Source organism: Phoenix dactylifera, chromosome 5 (assembly GCF_051530095.1).
Source record: "Phoenix dactylifera cultivar Ajwa chromosome 5, Ajwa_hap1_PhDact_Kaust_v1.1, whole genome shotgun sequence".
NCBI lineage: Eukaryota > Viridiplantae > Streptophyta > Magnoliopsida > Arecales > Arecaceae > Phoenix > Phoenix dactylifera.
In genome coordinates this window covers 17,331,074-17,356,334 of record NC_143194.1, presented here as the reverse complement: position 1 = coordinate 17,356,334, position 25,261 = coordinate 17,331,074, and the positions used below count along the sequence as shown (strand labels likewise).

General features: G+C 36.7%; 1 protein-coding gene across 13 annotated transcripts in view; it reads right to left on the bottom strand.

Annotated features, from left to right (window-relative positions):
* The window catches only part of LOC103695944 (putative serine/threonine-protein kinase SIS8), a 109,697-nt gene that overhangs the window by 68,418 nt on the left and 16,018 nt on the right, over nucleotides 1-25,261 (bottom strand). For all 13 annotated transcript variants that reach the window (XR_015987011.2, XR_015987012.2, XR_015987013.2 and 10 more), the window contains one exon: nucleotides 3,518-3,955. Coding sequence is in view for 7 of the 13 variants with exons in the window: in XM_039116087.3 (XP_038972015.3) it covers nucleotides 3,518-3,955 (438 nt within the window). In the remaining 6 variants the exon portion in view is untranslated. The remainder of the gene's footprint in view (nucleotides 1-3,517; nucleotides 3,956-25,261) is intronic.

The window sequence follows — 25,261 nt, the reverse complement described above, 5'->3', positions numbered from 1 at the left end:
TCCTAGTTGCACTTCTCCATCTTTTCCAAATTGCTTTAATTCTATGAATAACATCATCTTCAATCTCCTCTTACAGATAATCGAACCCAAATACCAAAAATTATCATTTTTAGGACCTTTATAATCATCAATTTTCACTCCATCTCTATTTTTAATTTTGCTAAAACTACATTTCATGTATTCCGTCTTAGTTCTACTTAATCTAAAACCCTTCGATTCTAATGCACTCCATAATTCCAACCTATGATTTAACCCCAACATTAGTTTCAGCCAGTAAGACTATATCATCTATAAATAGTATACACCAAAAAATATCGCCATAAATATACCTAGTAAGCTTATACATAATTAGCACAAAAAGATAAGAACTTAGAGCAGATCCCTGGTGTAAATCAACTGTGATCGAAGACTTACTAATACAACCACCAATAGTTCTCAAACTAGTAACCGCTCCATTGTACATGTTCTAATCGCATTAATATATCTAAAGGAAAATTCTTTCTTTTCTAACACCCATTATAAGATTTATCTAGGTACTCTATTATATGTTTTCTCTAAATCAACAGAAACTATATGAAGATTTTGTATCTTTTTTTTATATTTCTCCATTAACCTCCAAAGGAGAAAAATAGCTTCTATAATCAACCTTCTTGGCATAAAACAAAATTAATTCTCTGATATGTGTCATACCTCAATCTATGCTTAATCACCTTCTCCCAAAGTTTCATCCAGTGGTTGATGAGTTTAATACTGTGGCAGTTAAAACAATCTTGAATATCACTTTTATTCTTATAAATCGATACTATAGTGCTCTTCATCCATTCACCAGGAATCTTCTTCATCTTTAAAATCTTATTAAATAAATTAGTCAACCATGTTACTCCCACACCATATAAACCCTTCCAAATCTCAATAGAGATCAATTAGGTCCAACCACTTTTCCTTTTTTTAATCTTTTTCCATAGGCTCATTTACCTCAGATACTCTAATTCTATGTGTACACTTAATATTTCTATCCTCGATGGAACTAGTAAGGCTTCCTAAATCATTTACATCACTTTTATCAAATAGCTTATCAAAATACTTCTCCATCTTTCTTTGATCTCGTCCTCCTTAACCAAATTTTTTTAATATTCATCTTTGATGTATTTAACCTGAGTCAAGCCTCTAATTTTCCTTTATCTTAGTCCTGCAATCTTATAGATATCATTCTCCCCATCATTAGTTTGTAACTTGCAATGTAACTTCTTGTATGCTTTAAATCTAGCCTCTTGTACCGCTTCCTTAACTTCCTTCTTAGCCACCTTCATGATTTTATCTTTTTCATTTAATTTTTTGAATTTGAATGTTTAGATTTTTTATAAAGTGTACAAAATATAATATGCCAAAGAAAACATTTCCAATATCATTTTTTAGGATTTCTACGATATTTCATTGCGTAACAAAAATAACACAATAATAATTTCAAATTTTAAAATTAAAGTATATTCATGAATATCAAAATTAACTTGTGCATCCGAACACACCCTAGATGTCATCAGTAGAGCATACAGACGGTTGAAGACGTGGACTTGCATAGGCTTAACAAATTTATAATATCTCATTATCAATGATAATTGGAGAAAAATATACTTAACGATTGTACTTTGTCACAATTGCATTTGGTCTGCACAATTGGTTCGCATGTGGAAATCAGCCTAAACGTACTGATACTTAGAGATGAATGGCATTCCATTTCCAATCTATTCAGGATTAGGAAGATGAACTTCTTTTCATCATTAGTACCTAAGAATAGACTGCAATTAAAGTATGGGTTGCTCGTCTACAATGTTTTTAAAACCAGACTAGACCAGATCGGACCAACTAGTTCGACCAGTAGAATCGAGAATTGATCGCCAATCTAGTTCGAGTCAAAGGGTATTTAAAAAATGGTCAACAATTGGTCAAATCTGGTAGAACCAGACGAACTAATCCAGATCGGGAGTTCTCTTCATGGTAATGGCCCATCACCACAATCAACGCTCCAATGAAAACTAGTGTTGGAAGAATTTTGCAGCCACCCAAACTTCTTTTGGAACCGAACATGAAGAGTGTTCCTTGTTTGGCGCTTTGCTTTGCACACACTAACACTACTGTAGAAATTATGGAATGAATATGATTTTTAGTTTTGGAAGGATTCTAAGTGGCTAGAGCCTAGAAGTCTTCCAACTTTATTGTTGTAATGGCACTTTTTACTGTGGTGGTGGATCATAGCCATGAGAATCTTCGGTTACTTTGGACCTTATGCCACGACCTTGTCACTACTTACTTGGGGCACCCTAGTTATGACTTCCACCACAACAACAATTACAGAAAAGAGATCACTTTACCAAGAGAAAAAAAAGGAAGGAAAAGCAATGGTGTCAATAGCAAAGATGTTGCATAGGATCAAGCAGCTTGGACTTAAGGTGGTGGCTTACCAAACAAAGATCTCAAGCATACTAGTGGATCAGATGAGTCGAAGTTGTGAATCATTTACTAGTTGTTACTACTTATCTCTATTCTTGCTTTCAGCAAATTCTTTTAGTTGTTTTTGAGAGGTATTGGGTCTCTGGTTTTTTAGAGGTATTGGATCTTTCCTTCTAATGCCATTATTGTTGGCAACCTTATGCTAAGTACCGCCCATGGTTTATTCCCTGTTCTTTAGTCAATTTGTCCTAGTGCCTCCAATAACCATAGTCACAAGTTTAGCTATTTGTCTCTCCCTTTCTTTGACATGAGCTTTGTGTTGAATTTGTAGACAAGTAACACACACTCCTGGGCACTACATAGAACATGCTTATTGTTTGAAACTCTATATTTTTGCATGGTTGTTAAACGAACTAGAGACACATGGGCATTATAATGTGTTGCTCTTTAATTGATCAAGGCATGCAGAGGATACAAGTTTTGATGTATTTGTATGTGGATTTGAACTTTGTATGAGGACTTTGTTAGGATCACGGTTTATGGATTGGTTAGAAGTTATTATATTGATCTAGATTCATATTATTTTGATTTATTTGCATGAATTTGGTGTACATTAATTAAAAATAGGCTAAAAAATTCTATTTTTATCTTTGCTATTTTTTCTTTTTTTTTGATTTTTTTCTTTTTTCTGATTTTCCTATTTTTTATAATTTTTGAAAAATAAAATATAATTATGACATCATAATGACACCTTGCGCACATCACCGACTGGATTGGCCAGTTCGACCGGTCGACCCAAGAACCGAACAGCTTGCTAGTTTGTTGTCCAGTCTGGTTTTAAAAACACTGCTTCTATATAGAAAAAAATAAAAGAATGTGTCAGTGTTCATCAGCAAGCACTGAGATATTGCTCAGCTAGGGATCAACCAAGAGTAACCATCCAACCATTTTATGAATAACAATAGGTAAGGCATAAAATACATTCAATATATCTGGTGTAGAGTAAAGCAGACTAACTCAATAATTCATTTATGAGTGTCACTTAAAGTAATGAAGAAGGGTTATTGACCTTAAATAACAATGCACGATGTCGAGCCAAACCAATTGTTAAACGGCCCAGAGGCAACACCATGTTTCCAGAGCTTGCTCTTAAATAGTTACTAAGATTTTGATATGATTTCAACATGCTTTCAGGATCATAAAATATTCCACCCATGTAGTTGGCAACCAAAATAGCAAGTCTCTGCACCAAAACACTGGCAGCAAAATTAGAAGATTCTGACCTTGATTCAAGAGTCATCATTAAGGCCTTCTGCTCAAGTTTTAAGAGGTCAGCATCTTCAGCTTTATTGACCAATACAGCTTCCCAACTGATACTATCAGAAACCGGCATTCCTTGCAGATCAACAAGGGAAGGCATCTTTACTGATGAAGACGCAACCAAAATACCATAGAGGTCATAGAAGCCATCCAAGATCTTATCATCATAGCTAAGGGCATTATAATTCTGTGAAGCACAAACAAATCTACCATAAGAGACAAGTCAAAAAAAGGATTAAGTCGTGACAAGAGAATCGAAACCCAAAAATTTGGAACAATATTTCTTGATATAACTAAAAAAAGAAAGATGCTACAGTATACCACCATATTAAGAGCATCCATATATATGTCGTTCTACCTGGATAAAGTTTGCTTGCAATGAAAATATAACAACACTAAAAGTCACATAATAATCATGAATATTAAATGGAAAAGCAGTCTTTTTTTCCCAATAATCATATCATCATCTAGCCTTTTCCAAACAATTTGAGGTTGGCTTTTTCAGTAATCATACGAAGATGAAATATGCCAGAAGGAAACAACATACAATAACTAAGTAGTGGCGTGATGCTAGAAAACAAAAGAAGCAAGAGAATTGCTGAACATATCAATTTAAACTTGGAAACAGAAAATGGTAACATGAAACATGAGAACAAGGTCAATAACACCTCAAAATGATGAATGGTTTCTTTTGATTTCAAATTGGCCTAAATGCATCTGGCTTCTTAGATTTTGCAGAAGTTTACAAATAATATCACAGCACAATGATATTGTAGAACTAGTTCATGTGATACAAGCATATTACTGAAACTTGTAGTCCTGGATAACAATACGGAAACAAAATGCAAAAATTTCTAACAAGGACACCACACTGTTTGTTGAATAAATTAACATAACAATTTACCATGACTTTTTTATCATATGACATGAGAACAATTAGCATGAGAATAAAATGTAATTATATACATTTGAAAAGGGCAGCTGGACCCACCTATCTAGACCTTTCCTGAATCAGTAACTCAGGACATGTCCATTTCATTTCATACCAAACGCCAAAGAATGCCAAAAAAATAAATTTAGAAAAACAATTCAGATGCTGAATGAGAATATTGAACATGTTTTGTACACGGGGTTCTATTAATAAAATGGAGTCAAATATGTTGAAGATTACATGAAATATCTTTCACTGTCCTCTACAAGTTATTGGGTCTGTTCTGAATCTGACTGTGTATGCAGCCTGCAAATGAAGGGTATTTTCAACCATTTAACTTAGTCAACTAGCACAAAAATAATAATTGTTCAATTAGTACCTTTGTTTGCCTTTCTTTTACATATTTTCTCTCTTCTATTCTTTTCTTTTCTCTCTTCTATGCATTTCTTTTGTTGCTTTCACAATTCTCACAGTATGGTTGCATCTTTTCAAGGAATCTATTATCAATCAGCCAGCTCTGCTACTAGTTGGATGAGTTAAATGAAATGCATGTTTGATCTTATTGCCCATTGATCAAAATATAAAATCTCATGATATTACTGTTTTATAGTGTTGTTGAGATATGTTCTTGGATCGCTAGGTGACTTCATATCTACTGGTTCCCATCTTCTTCATAATTCTAGTTGCTTGCTTGAGATTATAAAACCATATAAATTTCATAAAACAAGCAGTGACCTTTGTTGGCTTGTAAATCATGCATTCATGTTTATATATTGCCTTATGCACATTAATTGATTCCTTAGAGGATCTGGAAAATAGAAAGACGATGATGACACGTGAGGAAAAAAAATCAGTAGACAAATCAAGGGTTTAAATACTGGTGGGACAGCAGGGCATCACACCATTCCAAGTCTCAGGATAGGCCACCTTCCCAAGTGTCGGGATGGGAGAGGTCAAAAAATTGACCAGGATAGAATAGGGCATCCACCATCTCAAGTATTAGTATGTAGCAAGGTCAGCTGAACCGGGCCAAACCTCCCAGTTCAGCCAGTACCGAACCCGACCCGATTGTAAATCAGGTCTGTTCGCTAATAGAAACGGTTCCGGCCCGCAATGGGACCGGATGAAACCGGTCCTTTTCGGGCCGGGACGACCGAAATCGGTTGGAACAAGTTGGAACCGTGGAGAACTGGTCAGAACCGATCGGAACTAACCGGTTTGATGTCGACTCGGTGCGAACCGACTGGCACCGAATCAGGTAGCACTGTGGCATTATTGCCACAGCAGCAGTGGCCTGCTGGAGGCTATAAAAGCCCCTTCAGCGGCATTGGGAAGGCCCAAGAAGGCCTTTCCAGCGGTGAGTTGCCACAGTGCCATCATCACCACCTGTCCAAAAAATCCACAAACACTGATTCAGGCTATCAGAAAAAAGAGGCAAAGTTAAATAAGGTATGCTTCCTCTCCCTTATCTCGTTCTTTTTTTCTTTCTAGAGGGGTTTAAAATATTAGCTCAAATATTGCAAAATAAGAGATCATACCAAATTTTTGAATTTGGGCTTGATTATTTTATAAGTTGTAGATCTATGGCCGACGTACACGCTGACATAAAAATTTTTATTTTTAAATTTTATATAATTTCTAAAATTTAAAAATATTTTTTGAATTAAAAAAGAATAAAATTTTTAAAAAATATATATATAATCAGAAACATATTTAGGGGCATGCAAACTATTCTATATAAAAATTTGGTGTCCATTAATTCAAGTTTTGTTGCAATCATGCGCACAGTAGTCTAAGCCTAAATTTAAAAAAATTAAAAAATAAATAACTTTTTATGCATGCCTAAGAGCCTAGAAAAATATATGTAGCATCTATTATCAGGTTCTACATAGATCTGAGCTAAAATTTATTTTTTAAATATTAATATTTGAAATTAATTTTAAATAAAAAATAATTTAAAATATATAATTAATACTAAAAATTAGTAGTACGTATTACATAATTCAGAAGTAATTTCTGAGGTAGAAATCATATTTTTCTGAATTTATGATATATAAATATTTTTAAAAACAAAAATTATTAAAAATATATAAATAAATAAATAAATAAGAAAAATTAAGGTTATGTATTAGATAAATCAAATGTATTTTTTGAGAAAAAAATTACTGTCCTTGTATTAATATTTTGCTAATCTTAAATAATTAATAAACTAGCGTACTTGATCGATCCGGTATAGGAATAGAGCTATCAAGAAAAAAGGACCTAGAGCGTGAATTGGCTGGGAGCATGAGCAAATGCTCTCGGGCCGGCAATAGTGGCAATGCAACTAGTGTAATACAGAGTTCAGCAAAGGAGAAATAATTCGTGGCAGTAGGAGAAAGTGGGCAGGCATAAGGCTCGATTTGGTCTCTCGTACTACAAATCGGGCTTCATTCTGCAAGCAACAGGGCATATCCAAATTTAAGAGGACCTCCTCAGTTACGAAGGCCGTTAGCAGAGGCGGTGGCCGGATTGCATCTATACTGAAGGCTTTTGGTAGCAAAAAGAAGTCATCCAAAGAGATTCTACCAGGAGTAGCAATCCATAATTTAAATCCACTTGCCTCCCCAGTAGAGATTCGAAGCAGCAGAGGGTTGACACAATGCTGAAGAAGAATAAGAAGAATAAGAAAAATGATATATGGCAAGCTATTAGATCCTGATTCTACTTCATCCACAACCAGCGAATGTGGTAGACAATACGTACTACAGGCTGTCGGTCCCGATGTAGATCCTTCAGGCCTGAAGGATATCTATGATGAACATCTTGACAATAATAAGGGGCTAAAGAAATAGATTGTCTCCTATAAGAGCAAATGGCCCATATATGGACTGACTATGATGTGTGATGGTTGAACCAATCCTACTAAATAGAGCATCATCAACTTTCTGACATACTACGATATGAAGACTTTCTTCCGCAAGTCGGTTGATGCTTTTGATCAGGTGCATGACGCCGCATACATCCTCAAACTTATGAAGGTGATTGATCAGGTAGGAGAGAAGAATGTCGTGCAGGTCATCACTGATAATGGACCACAATATAAGGCCGTCGGGGAGATCTTGATGGAACAGCGGCCACATATATTTTGAACTCCATGTGCTGTACATTGTATCGACCTCATGCTGATGGACATTGCGAAGATCCGTAAGGTGCAGCATACAATGGAGACGGCCCAAACCATCACTAGGTTATTTATAACTATACCTAGATCCTTTCACTAATGAGGTATGTAGGAGGAGAGATCTTGAGATCAAAAGTCACACGGTTTGCTACCAACTACATTGCACTTGATAGCCTTCTTAAGAAGAAAGCAGCCCGACGTCAGATGATTGTCAATCTCGAGTGGCTGGAGAGTAGATATGCCCCAACACGCCACTGAAAGGAGTAGTGTCGAAGGCTTAGTGACAAGGCAGACATTCTGGCAGCAAGCCACTACGATAGTGAAAGCTATCAAACCATTATATAAAGTGTGAGGATGATAGTGTTATTTTGATGATTAACAAGCAATTATCTAGAGTATGTTATAAGTTAAATCGATACTTCATTTATAAGTCCATTACTCTCAGTATATTTGTATGAATTGATGTAGATACATTTCATTGTTCATTTGAATGAATCTAACCTTGAGATGCAGCAAAGTGTGGATTGAGTCGACCCAAAGAATGATTGGGTCGACCCCGGCACATCAAGAAAACATTTGGCACACTTTTGCAAAAATGGCCAAGATGAACAGTGAGTTGGGTCGACCCAAGAAAAGCATGAGTCGACCCAAGCATCAAGATCCTCAAAACAAGACAGAACAATGGTTCTCTGGATTTACTGAGAGGGTCGACCCAAGAAGTAGTTGAGTCGACCCAAGCTTGAGTCGACCCAAACCCTGAGAGGGTCGACCCAAAGGCAAAACAGAAAAGAAGACAGAAAATGGTTCTCTGGAATTACTGAGAGGGTCGACCCAAGAAGAAGTTGAGTCGACCCAAGTGAACTTTGAGTCGACCCAAAGAAAGGTTGGGTCGACCCAAGTGAAGGAAGGCTGAATTACAAGTTTCTGTGGATTCTGAGAGGGTCGACCCAAGGAATGTTTGAGTCGACCCAAGTGAAAGTTGGGTCGACCCAAGGACAGGTTGAGCCGACCCAAACACGGGCTGAAGCATAACGGCTAGTTCTGCAGATGTACTTTTTGTCCTTCCAAAAGGGAGTAACGGCTAGTTTTTGAATTCTAACCATTGGGGCTTGTCCAAAGGATGAAGGAAGCTATTTAAAGTGGCACTATTCATCAGATAGAATAACTTTTGAAAAGAATATCAAAGAGTACACAAGAAAACAAAAGTGCCCTAATCTTCTTCATCCAAGTGCTTCATTCAAGAATCAAAGAAAGGGGTTGAGCAGATTCAAAGAGTCATCAAGAGCTCCATCCTCCCTTGAAGAGTGAAGCATCCTTGACAAAGAAGAGAGAAGCCACTTCAAAGCGATAAATATTTTCTAACTCTTCTTTGTAGTTTATATTGTTTCATTTGCTCATTTAGGAGTTTGAATCTTTCTTTTTGTTTGTCAAACTATTTGTAAAGGTTGGTTGGTTAGCCCGCAAAACCAACGGGATAGGTTTTTGGTGAGCCCGGAAAACCAAAGTGTAAAGGTTCGTTGGTGAGCCCGTAAAACCAACAAAGGTTCGTTGGTGAGCCCGTAAAACCAACATAGGTTTTTGGTGAGTCCGGAAAACCAAAGTGTAAAGGTTTTTGGATTGTGAGCCCGGAAAACAATCCAACTGTAATCCGCGAGATTATAGTGAATTCCCAAGGGGTCGCTTGGGGAGTGGACGTAGGTGCTAAGGAGAGCACCGAACCACTATACCTTGTGTTGTTTGTATTGTGATTTGTTTCAACTTGCTAACCATTCATTTGACTCAAGTAAGTTAGTTAAAATTAAAAGAAACCAATTCACCCCCCCCTCTTGGCTTGTCACCTTGGGCAACAAGTGGTATCAGAGCAAGGTGCTCTAATAGTACTCATTGATTTCACAATCAAGAGTTAAAGATCATGACAACCCAAGTGGGATGCTCTATGAGTGAGGGGCAATCCACAAATAGACCACCTCTATTTAATGGCACAAACTACGCATATTGAAAAGCTAGAATGAGGATATTCATTCAAGCTTCAGACTATGAACTATGGTATATCATCACTAGAGGACCTCACACACCCACACTTAACATAGACGGCACTATCATACCCAAACCAGAAATGGATTGGAATGAGAGTGATAGAAGATTAGCACAGTTAAATGCAAAAGCTATAAATGTACTTTACTGCTCATTAGATGTAAATGAATTTAATAGAATATCTACTTGCACTACTGCCAAAGAAATTTGGGACAAACTTGAGGTCACACATGAAGGGACCAATCAAGTTAAGGAGTCAAAGATAAACATATTGGTACACAAGTATGAATTGTTTAAAATGGAATCTACTGAGTCCATAACTGATATGTTTACTCGTTTTACTGACATTATAAATGGGCTTAAGAGTTTAGGAAAGTCTTACTCTAACTCTGATTTGGTGCGAAAAATTCTCAGGTCTCTACCAAGGAATTGGGAGGCCAAGGTAACCGCCATTCAAGAAGCTAAGGACCTCAACACACTGCAATTAGAGGAGCTTCTAGGATCACTCATGACCCATGAGTTGACAATGAGGCAAAATTCAGAAGATGAAGTCAAGAGAAGAAAGCCCATTGCCCTAAAGACTACCACCCCTAAACAACAAACTGAATCGGAAGATTCAGATGATGATGAAGAAATTGATGAAGAAGGGATGGCTATGCTTGGAAGAAAATTCAGAAAATTTATGAGAGGTAAGAATAGATTCCATAAAAAGAAACCCTTCCTTAAAGGTAACTCAAGCAAAGAAAAGGGTAAGGACAAAGAAAAGGAAAAAGAAACTCCCATTTGCTATGAGTGTAACAAACCCGAGCATTATAAGATAGATTGCCCAGATTTGAAGTGGATGGCAAGAAAGCTGAAAAAGAAGAATTTCATGGCTGAATGGAGTGAAAGTGAGGAATCAAGTTCGGAGGAGGAAGATTATCAAGAGACGGCCCAAATGTGTCATATGGCCAATGACGATGAGGTAGATTCTGAACTTGACTGTGATTTTACTGTTGATGAATTACATGATGCATTCTTAGAACTCATGGAAGAACATAAGAAACTGATTAATAAAAATAAAGTTCTAAAAGAAGAAAATCAATCTCTTATCAAAGATAAGTTAAAACTGTCTCATAACTGTGAAACATTAAGTAGGAAACTTACAAATGAAATCAAGAATCTGATTGCTGAAAATATTAAGCTAAAAGAAGATGCTGAAAAATATAAATCCTTGGTAGATAAATTTACACTTAGTTCTACCAAATTAAGTATGATTCTTGATAGTCAAAAAGCTGTATATGATAAGGCTGGCTTAGGATATAGAACAAATATGAAATAAAAATTCTTAAAGAACATTTTTGTAAAAGCTAAAAGTGAAAATATCACTTGTTATTGCTGCAATAAGTTAGGACATAGAGCATATGAATGTAACTTTAGAAAGTTCAGTCAAAACAAATCAAGTAATAATCAAAAGATTAAATTCAAGAAAGTTTGGGTTCCAAAAGGAACATGGAGTACTAACCCTAAAGGACCCAACTTAGTTTGGGTACCTAAAGTTTCTTCTTGATCATGATTGCAGGAGTGTCTTGCAGCTGATAAAGTGGAAAAACGATGGTATCTAGATAGCGGCTGTTCAAGACACATGACCGGTGACGTAGATCAATTTGTCACCTTGGAATCAAAGAAAGGTGGAGTAGTAACCTATGGAGACAATGGTAAAGGGCATATCATTGGAAAGGGTAAAATTTTCATTGCTCCATCTATTTTTATAGAAAATGTCTTATTAGTTAAGGGTTTGAAACATAACCTTCTTAGCATAAGTCAATTTTGTGATAAAGGGTTTAAAGTCACATTTGAAGCATCTGTATGCATAATCACAAATCCTAAAGATAATAGCATTGTACTTGTAGGACAAAGGCAAAGAAATATTTACTTAGTAGATCTTCATGAGTTAGGCAAGAAAAATGGTTTATGCTTAATTACTAATGAAGAAAAGAAAAATGAAACTAGTTGACTTTGGCATCGAAGATTAGGACATGCAAGTATGGAATTAATATCAAAACTAGTTAAGAAGGAATTAATAAAAGATGTGCCAAAATTGATCTTTGAAAAGGACAAAATATGTGGACCATGTTCATTGGGAAAACAAACTAAATCATCTTTCAAATCGAAGAATGTAGTATCAACAACTAGACCATTTGAACTCATACACATGGATTTATTTGGACCTACTAGAACTACAAGTCTAGGAGGGAAGAAGTATGGGCTACTTATTGTTGATTTTTCAAGGTATACATTGGTTTCATTTTTGGCACATAAGAATGAAGCATTTTCTGAATTCTTGAAACTATATAACAATATAATAAATGATAAGAAACTCACCTTAGTAGCAATTCGAAGTGATCATGGTACTGAATTTGAAAATCAACACTTTGAAGAATTTTGCACTAAAAATGGTATATCACATCAATTTTCAGCACCTAGAACGCCTCAACAAAATGGGGTTGTTGAAAGGAAAAATAGGACATTGGCAGAAATGGCATGCACGATGTTGTGTGAGTCAAATCTTCCAAAGTACTTTTGGGCTGAAGCTATAAACACTGCTTGCCATATTCTAAATCGAGTTTTAATACGACCATTAACCAAGAAAACTCCTTATGAACTTTGGAAGAATAAGAAACCAACTGCTAAATATTTTAAAGTATTTGGATGTAGATGTTTCATATTAAACAATGGCAAGGAGGATCTAAGCAAATTTGATGCCAAGTCAGATGAAGGTATCTTCTTAGGATACTCCACATCTAGCAGGGCATACAGAGTATTCAATAAAAAAACCTTAGTAGTGGAAGAGTCAGTCAATATTATATTTGATGAGTCTGATAGTGAGTCTGCTAGGAAAGAAAATATTGTTGATGATGATACAGGAATTATTGACTTTGAAAAGTTGAATATTGATGACGTGCCAAATCAAGATAAGGGAGATGATTGCGTGCCACCACAATCCCAAAGCTTGCCAAAGGAATGGAGGTATGCATATGGACATCCCAAAGACTTAATCATTGGTGATCCATCTCAAGGGGTAAGAACTCGATCATCTCTTAGAAATTTAAATGATTATCTTGCTTTCGTTTCACAATTAGAACCTAAGACTTATGAAGAAGCTGAAAAAGATACTAATTGGATAAATGCCATGCAAGAAGAATTAAATCAATTCAAAAGAAGTAATGTATGGACATTAACTGAAAGACCAAAGCATAACTCAGTAATTGGAACAAAATGGGTATTTAGAAATAAATTAGATGAGAATGGATTAGTTATAAGAAATAAGGCTAGACTTGTAGCTAAGGGATACAATCAAGAAGAAGGAATAGATTTTGATGAAACATTTGCTCCTGTAGCTAGATTAGAGGCTATTAGATTACTTCTAGCATTTGCATATTTCATGGATTTCAAATTATATCAAATGGATGTGAAGAGTGCATTCCTAAATGGTTTTATTGAGGAGGAAGTATATGTAGAACAACCTCCTGGTTTTGAGAATCATGAATTGCCAAATCATGTGTTTAAATTACATAAGGCATTATATGGATTAAAGCAAGCACCTAGGGCTTGGTATGATCGATTAAGCAAATTTCTGCTTAATAATGACTTTAGTAGAGGAAATGTAGATAAAACTCTATTTCTCAAAAGAAAGGATAAAAATTTATTAGTGGTACAAATATATGTAGATGACATAATCTTTGGTGCCACAAATGATACTCTTTGCAAGGAATTTGCTGATTTAATGCATGGAGAATTTGAAATGAGTTTGATGGGAGAACTAAGTTTCTTTCTAGGATTACAAATCAAACAAACTAAAGAAGGCATTTTCATTCATCAAACTAAGTATACAAAGGAAATATTGAAGAAGTTTGGGAATGAAAATCATAAGGGAGTAGGCACTCCAATGAATCCTACTAGTAAACTAGATAAAGATGAAAAAGGGAAGAGTATTGATATTAAGCTCTATAGAGGACTAATTGGATCCTTGCTCTATCTTACTGCTAGTAGACCCGACATCGTATTTAGTGTAGGAATATGTGCTAGATACCAATCGGATCCTAAGGAGTCACATTTAAGTGCTGTTAAGAGAATCCTTAGATATTTAAGAGGAACTACCAATATAGGATTATGGTACTCAAGAGACTCCTGTCTAGATTTGCTTGCATATTCAGATGCTGATTTTGCCGGATGCAAATTAGATAGGAAGAGCACAAGTGGCACATGTCAATTCTTAGGAAATAACTTAGTATCATGGTTTAGCAAAAAGCAGAATTCAGTGGCACTATCCACAGCTGAAGCTGAATATATAGCTGCTGGCAGTTGTTGTGCTCAAGTATTATGGCTTAAGCAACAACTAGAAGACTATGGAGTTAAGCTAGATAATATTCCTATTAAATGTGATAATACTAGTGCCATCAATCTTACGAAAAATCCAGTTCAGCATTCTAAGGCCAAACACATAGAAATAAGGTATCATTTTATTAGGGATCATGTGCAAAATGGAAATATATGTATTGAGCATATATGCACTAAAAAACAATTAGCCGACATATTTACGAAACCATTGAGTGAAGATAGATTCTGCATGCTAAGGAGGGAATTAGGCATATGTGATCCTTTTTATTGAAGAAATATAAAAGGGAGCTAGTAGTCTCATGATACATTCCTCAAATTTCTAAAATCCCATGAAACATGAGTCAAATTTGTTATTTGTAGATTCCTTACTCATGTATCATTGTCCCAGAAAGAATTTATAAGGATTGGAAGCAAGGAAAATTTTTAGAAGCAAAAAGGAAGAGAAAAGAAAAATTCTGCACTTGGGTCGACCCAACCCAGAATAGGGTCGACCCAACGTTGAGTCGACCCAAGAAAATTCTTGAGTCGACCCAACGTCGGGACCCCACTGTTAAAAGGGGGACCCGAGAGCAAAGTTAGGGCACTGTTTGCCCTTGTCCTCTTCTGAATACTCTAATCCCCACTTTCCAAACTCCTCCAAACAGTAAATTACCTTAAGATCTTGGAGAAATGGGACCCAAAAGAGCCGTAGCCAAGAGATCCGGAAGAGTCTCACGGATCCAACGGGAGGAAAGGCAACCTACGGAGCCATCTACCGTGTCTCCACGACGTGAGGCACGTGCGGAGCCCCCTCCTCCTCCTTCCCCCTCAGTGATACTTGCAAGATTTGCGGGGAGACCGGTTACAACGAGGAGAAGGATCCATTCCGAGTTCTTTGATCAAGAAGGGTTTCGGTTGAGGGAATGGATCCAAAGGCAAGGTTGGGAGTATCTTTGCTCCCTAGATGTGATGATCTACCCCGGATTGGTTCAGGAGTTCTATGCCTTCCTTAAAACTAGTATGGGAGGGCTTGTTTCGGAAGTTCGAAGAGTTCGAGTTCGAGTTTCCGAGGAGAGCTTGAGTGAGCTACTTCATCTACCCTGCGTAGGAGCCACTCCAGAAAAGCCTGAAAACAAAATGAGAGCCCTACAGCGGATCATGGAAAATGAGAACTTCGACTTTTCCGAGAAGGTAATAGCTAGTTCTCTTTCTGCTGAAATGAGATTACTGCTCAGTATAATAAATAGAATTTTATTTCCAAAAACCGGGAGATTCGATCTCATCACAGAGCGAGATCTAGCAGTGATGGAGTGTATGATTCAGGGGATTCCCCTAAATCTCCCGGCCATGATACTGAGACAGATGAGGAAGGTGATCTACAACTCCAGGGTATCACTACCTTATGGTATGATACTCACTTTTATTTTTCGACAGCACGGTATAGCTCTCGAGGGGGAGGCATCCAAGAGTCTGCATCATATTGACACATACACTGCACGGACACTTATACGCATGGGATATGTGAAAGTGAACGGGCAGTGGATTAACACTGGAGCAGGCATTCAGGGTGAGGCACCAGAGGGCGATGCACCAGAGGCTGAGGATGAGGAGCATATGGATCATCCTACTACACCTTTAGAGGCTGGACCATCGCCATCCGTTCCTCCGAGAGATACGGATGAGTTTTGGAGTAGGATGACTGAGATCATGTCAGCTCAGGCCAGGACTATTACTGACCGACTGGACATCATGTCTGCTGAGATCAGTGATCTGAGGCAGCAGATAGGAGCACTCCGGAGAGAGAGAGACCCATGGACCATCTGTGCCACAGGCTGCCGAGTCAGAGATTTCGGCACAGAGTCATCCAGCTCGTCGTGCTCCACGCCAGACACAGTCTCACCAGACTCGACCTCCCCTCGCCACATACACTAGGCGGATGAGGACTAGATCCCAGCCGTTAGAGTCTCCCTAGGCTGATTTTAGCATTTCTGTTTAGAGCATAGGCTAGATATCTAGTTCTCATATGTATTTTGCTTTTATCATGTATCTTTAAACTTTGATTAAGGAACATTGTATTTGTTTCTGTTTTTGGCATGAATGTACGAAAATGTTCCTATTTTGATCAATGAAGTTTGAAGTTTGGTATTTATTGCATCTTTTCCCGTGTACCTATTTGATGATAACAAAAAGGGGGGAGAAGTAAAGAAAGAGTAATAGGGGAGAAGTAAGTAATAGGGGAGAAGTAAAGATATCTTTAGAAGTAAAGAAAGAGTAATAAGAGGAGAAAAAAAAAAAGAAAGGAGAAGTAAAGAAAGGAGAAGTAAAGAAAGGAGAAGTAAAAAAAAAAAAAAGAATATATAAGAAGTTGAAATAAGAAGTTATGAACTTGTGTAAGAAGAGAGAAATAACTTGTGAAACAAATTGAAAATCATATAAGAAAGCATATACATCTAAGGGGGAGCAATTTGCAACAATGAAAATCTTCAAATCCAAAACTTCTATCAAATTTCAGAACTTGGCACATATAATTTCAGAATTTGGCACGCACCTTTCACACCTCGATACATAACCTGAAACTCATGTTTTATCTCAAATTTTTGGAGTTTCATCTTTAATGAATTATAAATGAAAGGGGGAGTAATTCAAAAAGTTAAATTGGCAACATTTAAATAATATAGGGGGAGACTTCACTCTTATATATGAAAAGCTGAAATTCAGCAAGTTAAGCCCTTTCAAAAACTGATTTTAAAGACAAGTATCAATAGGCTCATACTCTTTATTTTGTAATCATCAAAAAGGGGGAGATTGAGGATGATATTGTTATTTTGATGATTAACAAGCAATTATCTAGAGTATGTTATAAGTTAAATCGATACTTCATTTATAAGTCCATTACTCTCAGTATATTTGTATGAATTGATGTAGATACATTTCATTGTTCATTTGAATGAATCTAACCTTGAGATGCAGCAAAGTGTGGATTGAGTCGACCCAAAGAATGATTGGGTCGACCCCGGCACATCAAGAAAACATTTGGCACACTTTTGCAAAAATGGCCAAGATGAACAGTGAGTTGGGTCGACCCAAGGAAAGCATGAGTCGACCCAAGCATCAAGATCCTCAAAACAAGACAGAACAATGGTTCTCTGGATTTACTGAGAGGGTCGACCCAAGAAGTAGTTGAGTCGACCCAAGCTTGAGTCGACCCAAACCCTGAGAGGGTCGACCCAAAGGCAAGACAGAAAAGAAGACAGAAAATGGTTCTCTGGAATTACTGAGAGGGTCGACCCAAGAAGAAGTTGAGTCGACCCAAGTGAACTTTGAGTCGACCCAAAGAAAGGTTGGGTCGACCCAAGTGAAGGAAGGCTGAATTACAAGTTTCTGTGGATTCTGAGAGGGTCGACCCAAGGAATGTTTGAGTCGACCCAAGTGAAAGTTGGGTCGACCCAAGGACAGGTTGAGCCGACCCAAACACGGGCTGAAGCATCACGGCTAGTTCTGCAGATGTACTTTTTGTCCTTCCAAAAGAGAGTAACGGCTAGTTTTTGAATTCTAACCATTGGGGCTTGTCCAAAGGATGAAGGAAGCTATTTAAAGTGGCACTATTCATCAGATAGAATAACTTTTAAAAAGAATATCAAAGAGTACACAAGAAAACAAAAGTGCCCTAATCTTCTTCATCCAAGTGCTTCATTCAAGAATCAAAGAAAGGGGTTGAGCAGATTCAAAGAGTCATCAAGAGCTCCATCCTCCCTTGAAGAGTGAAGCATCCTTGACAAAGAAGAGAGAAGCCACTTCAAAGCGATAAATATTTTCTAACTCTTCTTTGTAGTTTATATTGTTTCATTTGCTCATTTAGGAGTTTGAATCTTTCTTTTTGTTTGTCAAACTATTTGTAAAGGTTGGTTGGTTAGCCCGCAAAACCAACGGGATAGGTTTTTGGTGAGCCCGGAAAACCAAAGTGTAAAGGTTCGTTGGTGAGCCCGTAAAACCAACAAAGGTTCGTTGGTGAGCCCGTAAAACCAACATAGATTTTTGGTGAGTCCGGAAAACCAAAGTGTAAAGGTTTTTGGATTGTGAGCCCGGAAAACAATCCAACTGTAATCCGCGAGATTATAGTGAATTCCCAAGGGGTCGCTTGGGGAGTGGACGTAGGTGCTAAGGAGAGCACCGAACCACTATACCTTGTATTGTTTGTATTGTGATTTGTTTCAACTTGCTAGCCATTCATTTGACTCAAGTAAGTTAGTTAAAATTAAAAGAAACCAATTCACCCCCCCTCTTGGCTTGTCACCTTGGGCAACAAAGTGCTTCGGGCCATGGATAGCGAGAGGTACGCCCAAATGGACTTCCTATATCACATGATGGAAAGGGCAAAGGTGTTGACCCTAGTGTAATTTTGATGTTTACAAAGCCATTGAGGTCATATTGTTGTACTAATGCTTTTAAATTAAGTATTTCAGATGATTTAGTATATAAATGTTTAAGGAAGAAAGAATTGAAATGTTCTTGATAAGCTTTGTTGTTCAATTAAAAGAACTTGCAAGAACTCAACAAAAGATAAAATTATTGGATGAACTTGAGGGAAGGCCTAAATTTCAGATTAATGGACTTAAGAGTCAAGTTTCCTTGGTTGTAGTGTAATTCTGTCTTTTCCAAGATTAAAAAGATGAAAAATTCATGTGCCAAGGATCCTAAGTAAAAGAAAATGATTTGCAATAATTTTAGTTTAAGAAGTTCAGTTAAAAGTGCAAATCTAACTTAAAAAGGCAAAGAATTTGTGTTAGAGTCGACACAAGAGTTTCTGGAGCCAACTCCGACACGATTTAGCACTTGGCACATATTTCGGGCTGACTCCAGAAAGTTTGGAACCGACCCCAGCACGCCTTGAACACTGGCACGGATTCGAGTCGACCCCACCAGAAGTTCGAGTCGACCCCACCAATCATGACAAAAAACTTGTTCTTCTGCAACCACTGTTCGAGTCGACCCCACCAGTCATGACAAAAAGATTGTTCTTCTGCAACCACTGATCGAGCCGACCCCAAATCTACTCGAGTCGACCCCAACTCGTCTGACAGCCTAACGGCTAGTTGCACAAAAGCTTTTTTGAAAGCTCCAATGGCTATAAACGGTTATTTTCTTCAATCCAATGGCTAGTAACAGCTATTTAGAGGTTGGAGAGGTATTTAAGAGCTACTGTTCATCTGAGAGAAGCATCTTTTTGGAATATCAATTGTGCATTCAAGAGAAAGAGCTTGAAAAACAAAGAGTTCATTCATTGCTTCAGTTAAGGCCAAAAAGAAGAGTGTTGAGCAGAGATTCCAAGTGCATTCAAGAGCTCAACCATCCCATTAAAGCGTAAAGCAATCTCAACAAGGAAGACAAGCAAAGCGCCTTCAAGCGACATCATTCTTTTTCTTCCTCTTTAGACCATAATAGTTTTATTTGCTCATTTAAGGAGCTTTAAATTTTTGAACTATTTATTCTCTTTGCAAGGGTTGATGAGCCTCAAAACCAATGGAGCTGTAGGTTTTGTTGGTGAGCCCGGAAAACCAACGGTTAGGATTTTGTTGGTGAGCCTGAAAAACCAATGGTGTAGATTTTTGGATTGTAAGCCCGGTAAAACAATCCAACTGTAATCCGCGGGATTATAGTGAATTTTCAAAAAAATTCTTGAGCGGACGTAGGTGCCTTGGAGTGCACCGAACCACTATACTTGGTGTTTGGATTGTGTTCTTTCGTGCACCTAGCTTTACTTACCTTCTTGCATTGTGTAGTTGCTCTAATTTAATTTCTTGCTAGTTTATTTGAGATTGCCTAGAGTTTATATTAATTTGCTTCCACTGCATTTACACCTTTCACATAGGTTAAATTGTGCACATATCTATAAGATAATTTAGGATCATAAATTTTAGAAAATCTAATTCACCCTCCCTTGGGTTGTCACCTTGGGCAACAAGTGGTATCAGAGCCTCGTGCTCTAGTATTAATTGTTGATCTAACGATCAAAAGTCAAAGGTCATGGCAGCCCAAGTCGGTAGTTTCCTAGCTGAGGGACAGTCAACTAATAGACCACCCCTATTTAATGGCACAAACTACACATATTGAAAAGCACAGATGAGGATATTCATCCAAGCACTAGATTATGATCTATAGAGCATCATAATTAAAGGACCACACACACCCACAACTAGCATAGATGGCATGGTTGTCCCTAAGCCCGAAAAGGATTGGGATGACAATGACAAAAGGATTGCCCAGCTCAATGCCAAGGCCATGAATATTCTTTACTGCTCACTTGATACAAATGAATTTAACAGAATTTCAACATGCATTTCAGCTAAGAAAATTTGGGATAGATTAGCGGTTACCCATGAGGGTACCAATCAAGTTAAGGAATCTAAAATAAATATGCTTGTGCACAAATATGAACTGTTTAAGATTGAACCTACTAAATCAATAACTGAAATGTTTACTAGATTTACAGATATAATAAATGGTCTTAAAAGTCTAGGTAAATCTTATGTAAGAAGTCCGGACACTTTAAGATTGATTGTCTGTTGTTGAAGAAGGCCTCGAAGAAGTTAAAGAAGAAAGCCTTCATGGCTAACTGGAGTGAAAGCGAGAAGTCAAGTTCAGATGAGGAGCAGCAGCATACAGCTCAGATCTGCTTCACGGCCCACAACAACGATCAAGTAAATTCAGAACTCGATTGTGATTTCACTGTTGATGAATTGCATAATGCCTTCTTAGATCTTATGGATGAACATAAAAAACTTATTCACAAGAACAAAAACTTGAAAAATGAAAATCAAACCCTAATTGGTGAAAAACTAAAACTTTCTAATGATTATGAAACATTAAGTAAAAAATTAACTAATGAAACTGAAACCTTGATTAAAAAAAATACTGAACTAAAGAAGGAAATGGAGAAATATAAATCTTTAGTAGATAGATTCACTCTTAGCTCAAATAAATTGAATATGCTTCTAGATAGTCAAAAAGCTATTTATGATAAAGCAGGGTTAGGATATAGAACAAACAGAAAACAAAAATATCTAAAGAACTTTTTTTGTAAAATCTAAGAATGAAAACATAACCTGTTATTGTTGTAACAAGATAGGGCATAAAGCTTATGAGTGTGATTGTAGAAAACTTAACAACAAATCGAATGTAAATGGCAAACATAAAATCAAGAAGATTTAAGTTTCAAAAGGAACTATGGTTACTAAGCCTAAAGGACCCAAGATAGCTTGGGTACCTAAATTAGATACTTGATCTAGTTTGCAGGTGTGTCTTGCAGCCAATGAGAAGAATTGGCTATGGTACCTTGATAATGGCTGTTCAAGACATATGACGGATGATAAAGACCAATTCATCATCCTGAAATCTAAAGATGGTGGAGTGGTGACATTTGGTGACAATAGTAAAGGTCACATTATTGGAAAGGGTAAAATCAGTATCACTCCATCTACTTTTATAGATAATGTTTTGTTAGTTAATGGTCTAAAACATAATTTGCTTAGTATTAGTCAATTTTGCGATAAAGATTTTAAAGTCTCCTTTGAGTCATCAGTGTGCATAATTACTAGTTTCTAGGACAATAGTATTGTGCGATAAAGGTACAGAACCGGCCAACCCGTGCGGCGCGCAGTGCACACGACCACAAAAATGCCACAAAATGCCACTCTATGGCATTAAAGAGTGGCATTGGCTGTGGCATTTAAATGCCGGTGCCGGTTCGCACTAGCCGAATCAGACGGTGCCGGTTCGCACTAGCCAAATCGGACGAAACCAAGCCGGTTTCATCCTGTTCGCTTTTGTACCGGCTGGTTTAGGCCGTTACGGGGCCCGTACTGCTCGGTTCCGATCCCATTGGAGCTGAAACCGTTTTTCACTGCAGAACTGTACCGGTCAAGGACCAGACCGGTACGGTACATGCTGAACCGGCCGGTACGGGCCGGTTCAGCATACCATGTTCTTGACAGACCTCCTCAGAAGGATGCTACAATTATGTGTTCCAGCTGGAGACTCTCAATGCTAGCAAATTAAATGGGAGAACCTATACTAAGTGGTGTGCTAGTGTATAACTTTTCAATGAGCCTAGTGAAATGGAAATATCTAACCTTTAAGGCCCCCTAAAGGAACATAATTATATATTATGAATGAAGAAACATCATATTTAACAACAAATTCATTCCAAGGTTATGCTCCCTAAGACTCTTGCAAGGAAATGAGAAACCTCACAAAGCATGGATTCTACTAAGATAAGACCCACTTACTAGATTGTTTTCGATAAGTTGTTTTATGTGAAAGCTTTAATTTCTGCTTCAATTTGTGCCTTTAAGATGAAAATAGTTTTATGTCAAAGTTTTCTTTTTTCCCTCTTCATCTAGATTCCTCCCAAGCATGGTCTGCTATGCCGGTACCGGGCACTAGACCGGTTGCCTGGCGGCACGGGTCGGTACGGGCCCGCGCCGTGCCGTGCTAGGCCTATATCGACATAGTAGAGGAGGCGAGAAAGAGGGCAAACAGGAGAGAGAAAAAGAGAATGGGGAGAGAGGGAGGGAGAGAGGACGATGGCGGAGGCCGGCGCCGGGCAAGAGGTGGAGGTCGTGGCCAGATCCCCTGTTTTGTTCAAAATAGAGGTCTGCTCTCTTTTTAATTTCATTTGATTTCCCAACTTTACTTAAAAATCATGAAATTAAAAAGGAGACTCCTGTTTCGAACGAAACAAAAGACCCAGTCGCGGCCTTCGCCTTCTTCTCAGATGCCAGCCTCTAACGGCCCTCCACTGGCCTCCGCCAACCCTCCTCTCTCCCTCCCTCTCCCTCCCCTGCTCGCTCTCTTTTCCTCTTTCCTTCTCCTCCCCCTCCAGCAACGGATTTCGTTTCCATTGCTGGAACGATCCCGATCAGCCGTCGGAATAGCTCGATACGACCGAAACCGCCCAGTTTGGGACGACTCCGCCAACCCTGCTTCCAAGTTTAAGAAAATATTAGAGTGTTGTTCTTGCATGATCTATAATTGCATAACTAACAAGGTAGGTCATGCTACTAGCCACTTATAAATCTAAATTTCATGATAGATCTCACTCCTGCCTGAAGTTGCCATTGACAGGATTCAACACCAATTTAAGAGAAACTTATAAATGTAATAACCCAACTTATATTAGAAAATACATATATCTGAATGTTCGTGGACATACGAAAATGAATTAGTTTGCCAAGGTGTTGAGTGTTGTTTAGTATCATAATAGATTATGCATCTTAGAGACTTAGACACTAGTGCATAAGACTTTTCTAGCCAGAATTTTGGATTTTAGCAATATTTAGGTATAATAAAATTTATAAAAGGGATTTTTGTATAGATACCACTGTAAAAATACACAATTTCATATTTACCCTTGCAATGTTACAATTTACATATTCATAATCCAGTTCTTTTTGCATATTTACCCTAGCCATTACCCTCAATTTGGGTACCATTAAATGACATCGTTAAGCTACCATCAAAGTGTTATTAAATTTACAAAACAACTTTTTTGATCTCAAAGAACCAGATCTAAAAAATTTAAACTAAAGATTGTTTAAAAGCTGAATCAAATTCCTATGAAGTTAAAAATAAATAAATAAATAAACTTAACCACCACGACAACAATTGATGATAACATAAGATGATGATTAATCATACTTATATTTGATTGAATTGAATTATTTCTACTGGCTTATAATATCTAAATAATCAATTTTTTTAACTCCGTTTTGATAGAAATTTTGACATACTACATATTTCATTTTAGTCTTTGGATATTCTTAAAATTTTACTATTTAAAACAAATAAAAGATATTAATTAGTAGTAGTAGTTCTGCATATTTTTCTACATGGTATATATTAAATTTTCAAAAAAAAATCTAAAAAATTAGATGACCTATGAATAGTTTACATTTATTCTTCCATTAAAAAGTAGTATAAAATGCACATCAATATTATTTAATTAAATTAAAAATTTACCAACAAATATGCATATTCTTTCCTATTTGACATAAAAATAAAATAAATATATTTCATCTCAATCTTTTGAATATAAACTTAATTATTTAAAATAACTTATATGATGTATTTTAATTATTCTCAAATGAAATTAATATTTTTTATTTATTTTATGCAATAAAATGCTGAAAGTATCTAGAAAATAAAATGGAGTATATTTATTTTTTTATTTACTGTCAAAGATAAAAGAATATTCATAGCTATTGATAATTTTTTATTTTAAATATTGCTCTACCTTTCAACAGCAAAATAAACATAAAATAATCATAAATCATCTAATTTTCAAAAAATTTCTAGAGTCATTTTTTCGAAAAGGAAAAATGGCTATTCAAGTATTATAAGCTAATAGAAACAATTCAATTCAATCATTATAAGTAAAATGAATCATCATTTTAAGCTATCATCAAATGTTGATTTGGTGGTTAAGATGTTTATTTTTCACTTGATGGTTAGGGATTCGATTTAGCTCTTAAAAGATATTTTATTTAGATTTTTTTGAGCGGACTCTACGGGGGTCAAAATGTCATTTCATATCTATTTTTGGTAGATATCATTTCATAAACCTAATAACAGAAATTTAACATGTCATCTAATGGTTACCAACAAAGAATGAAGGTAGGGGGAAATTTGTAAAATGAACTAGATCTAGGGAAAAATATGCAAAGTGTAACTTTGCGAAGATAAATACCCAATTGGGCATTTTTACAAGGGTATATAAGCAAAATTCCCTTTATAAAAATTTAAGTTTTAAGACATTCCTTAGCATTTGAAAAGTGAAATTTTGACTCAAAGCATTTGAAAATTGAAATGTTGACTTGGAGCCAAAAATCAAGTTTTGAACGAGAATTGGGAAATCAACTTTTTATTCTTGAGGAATTGAAATTTTAAATACTTTCATGGAATTCAAATGGGTGGTTCCTCCTTATTTACATGTAATGCCTGAAGTTAAT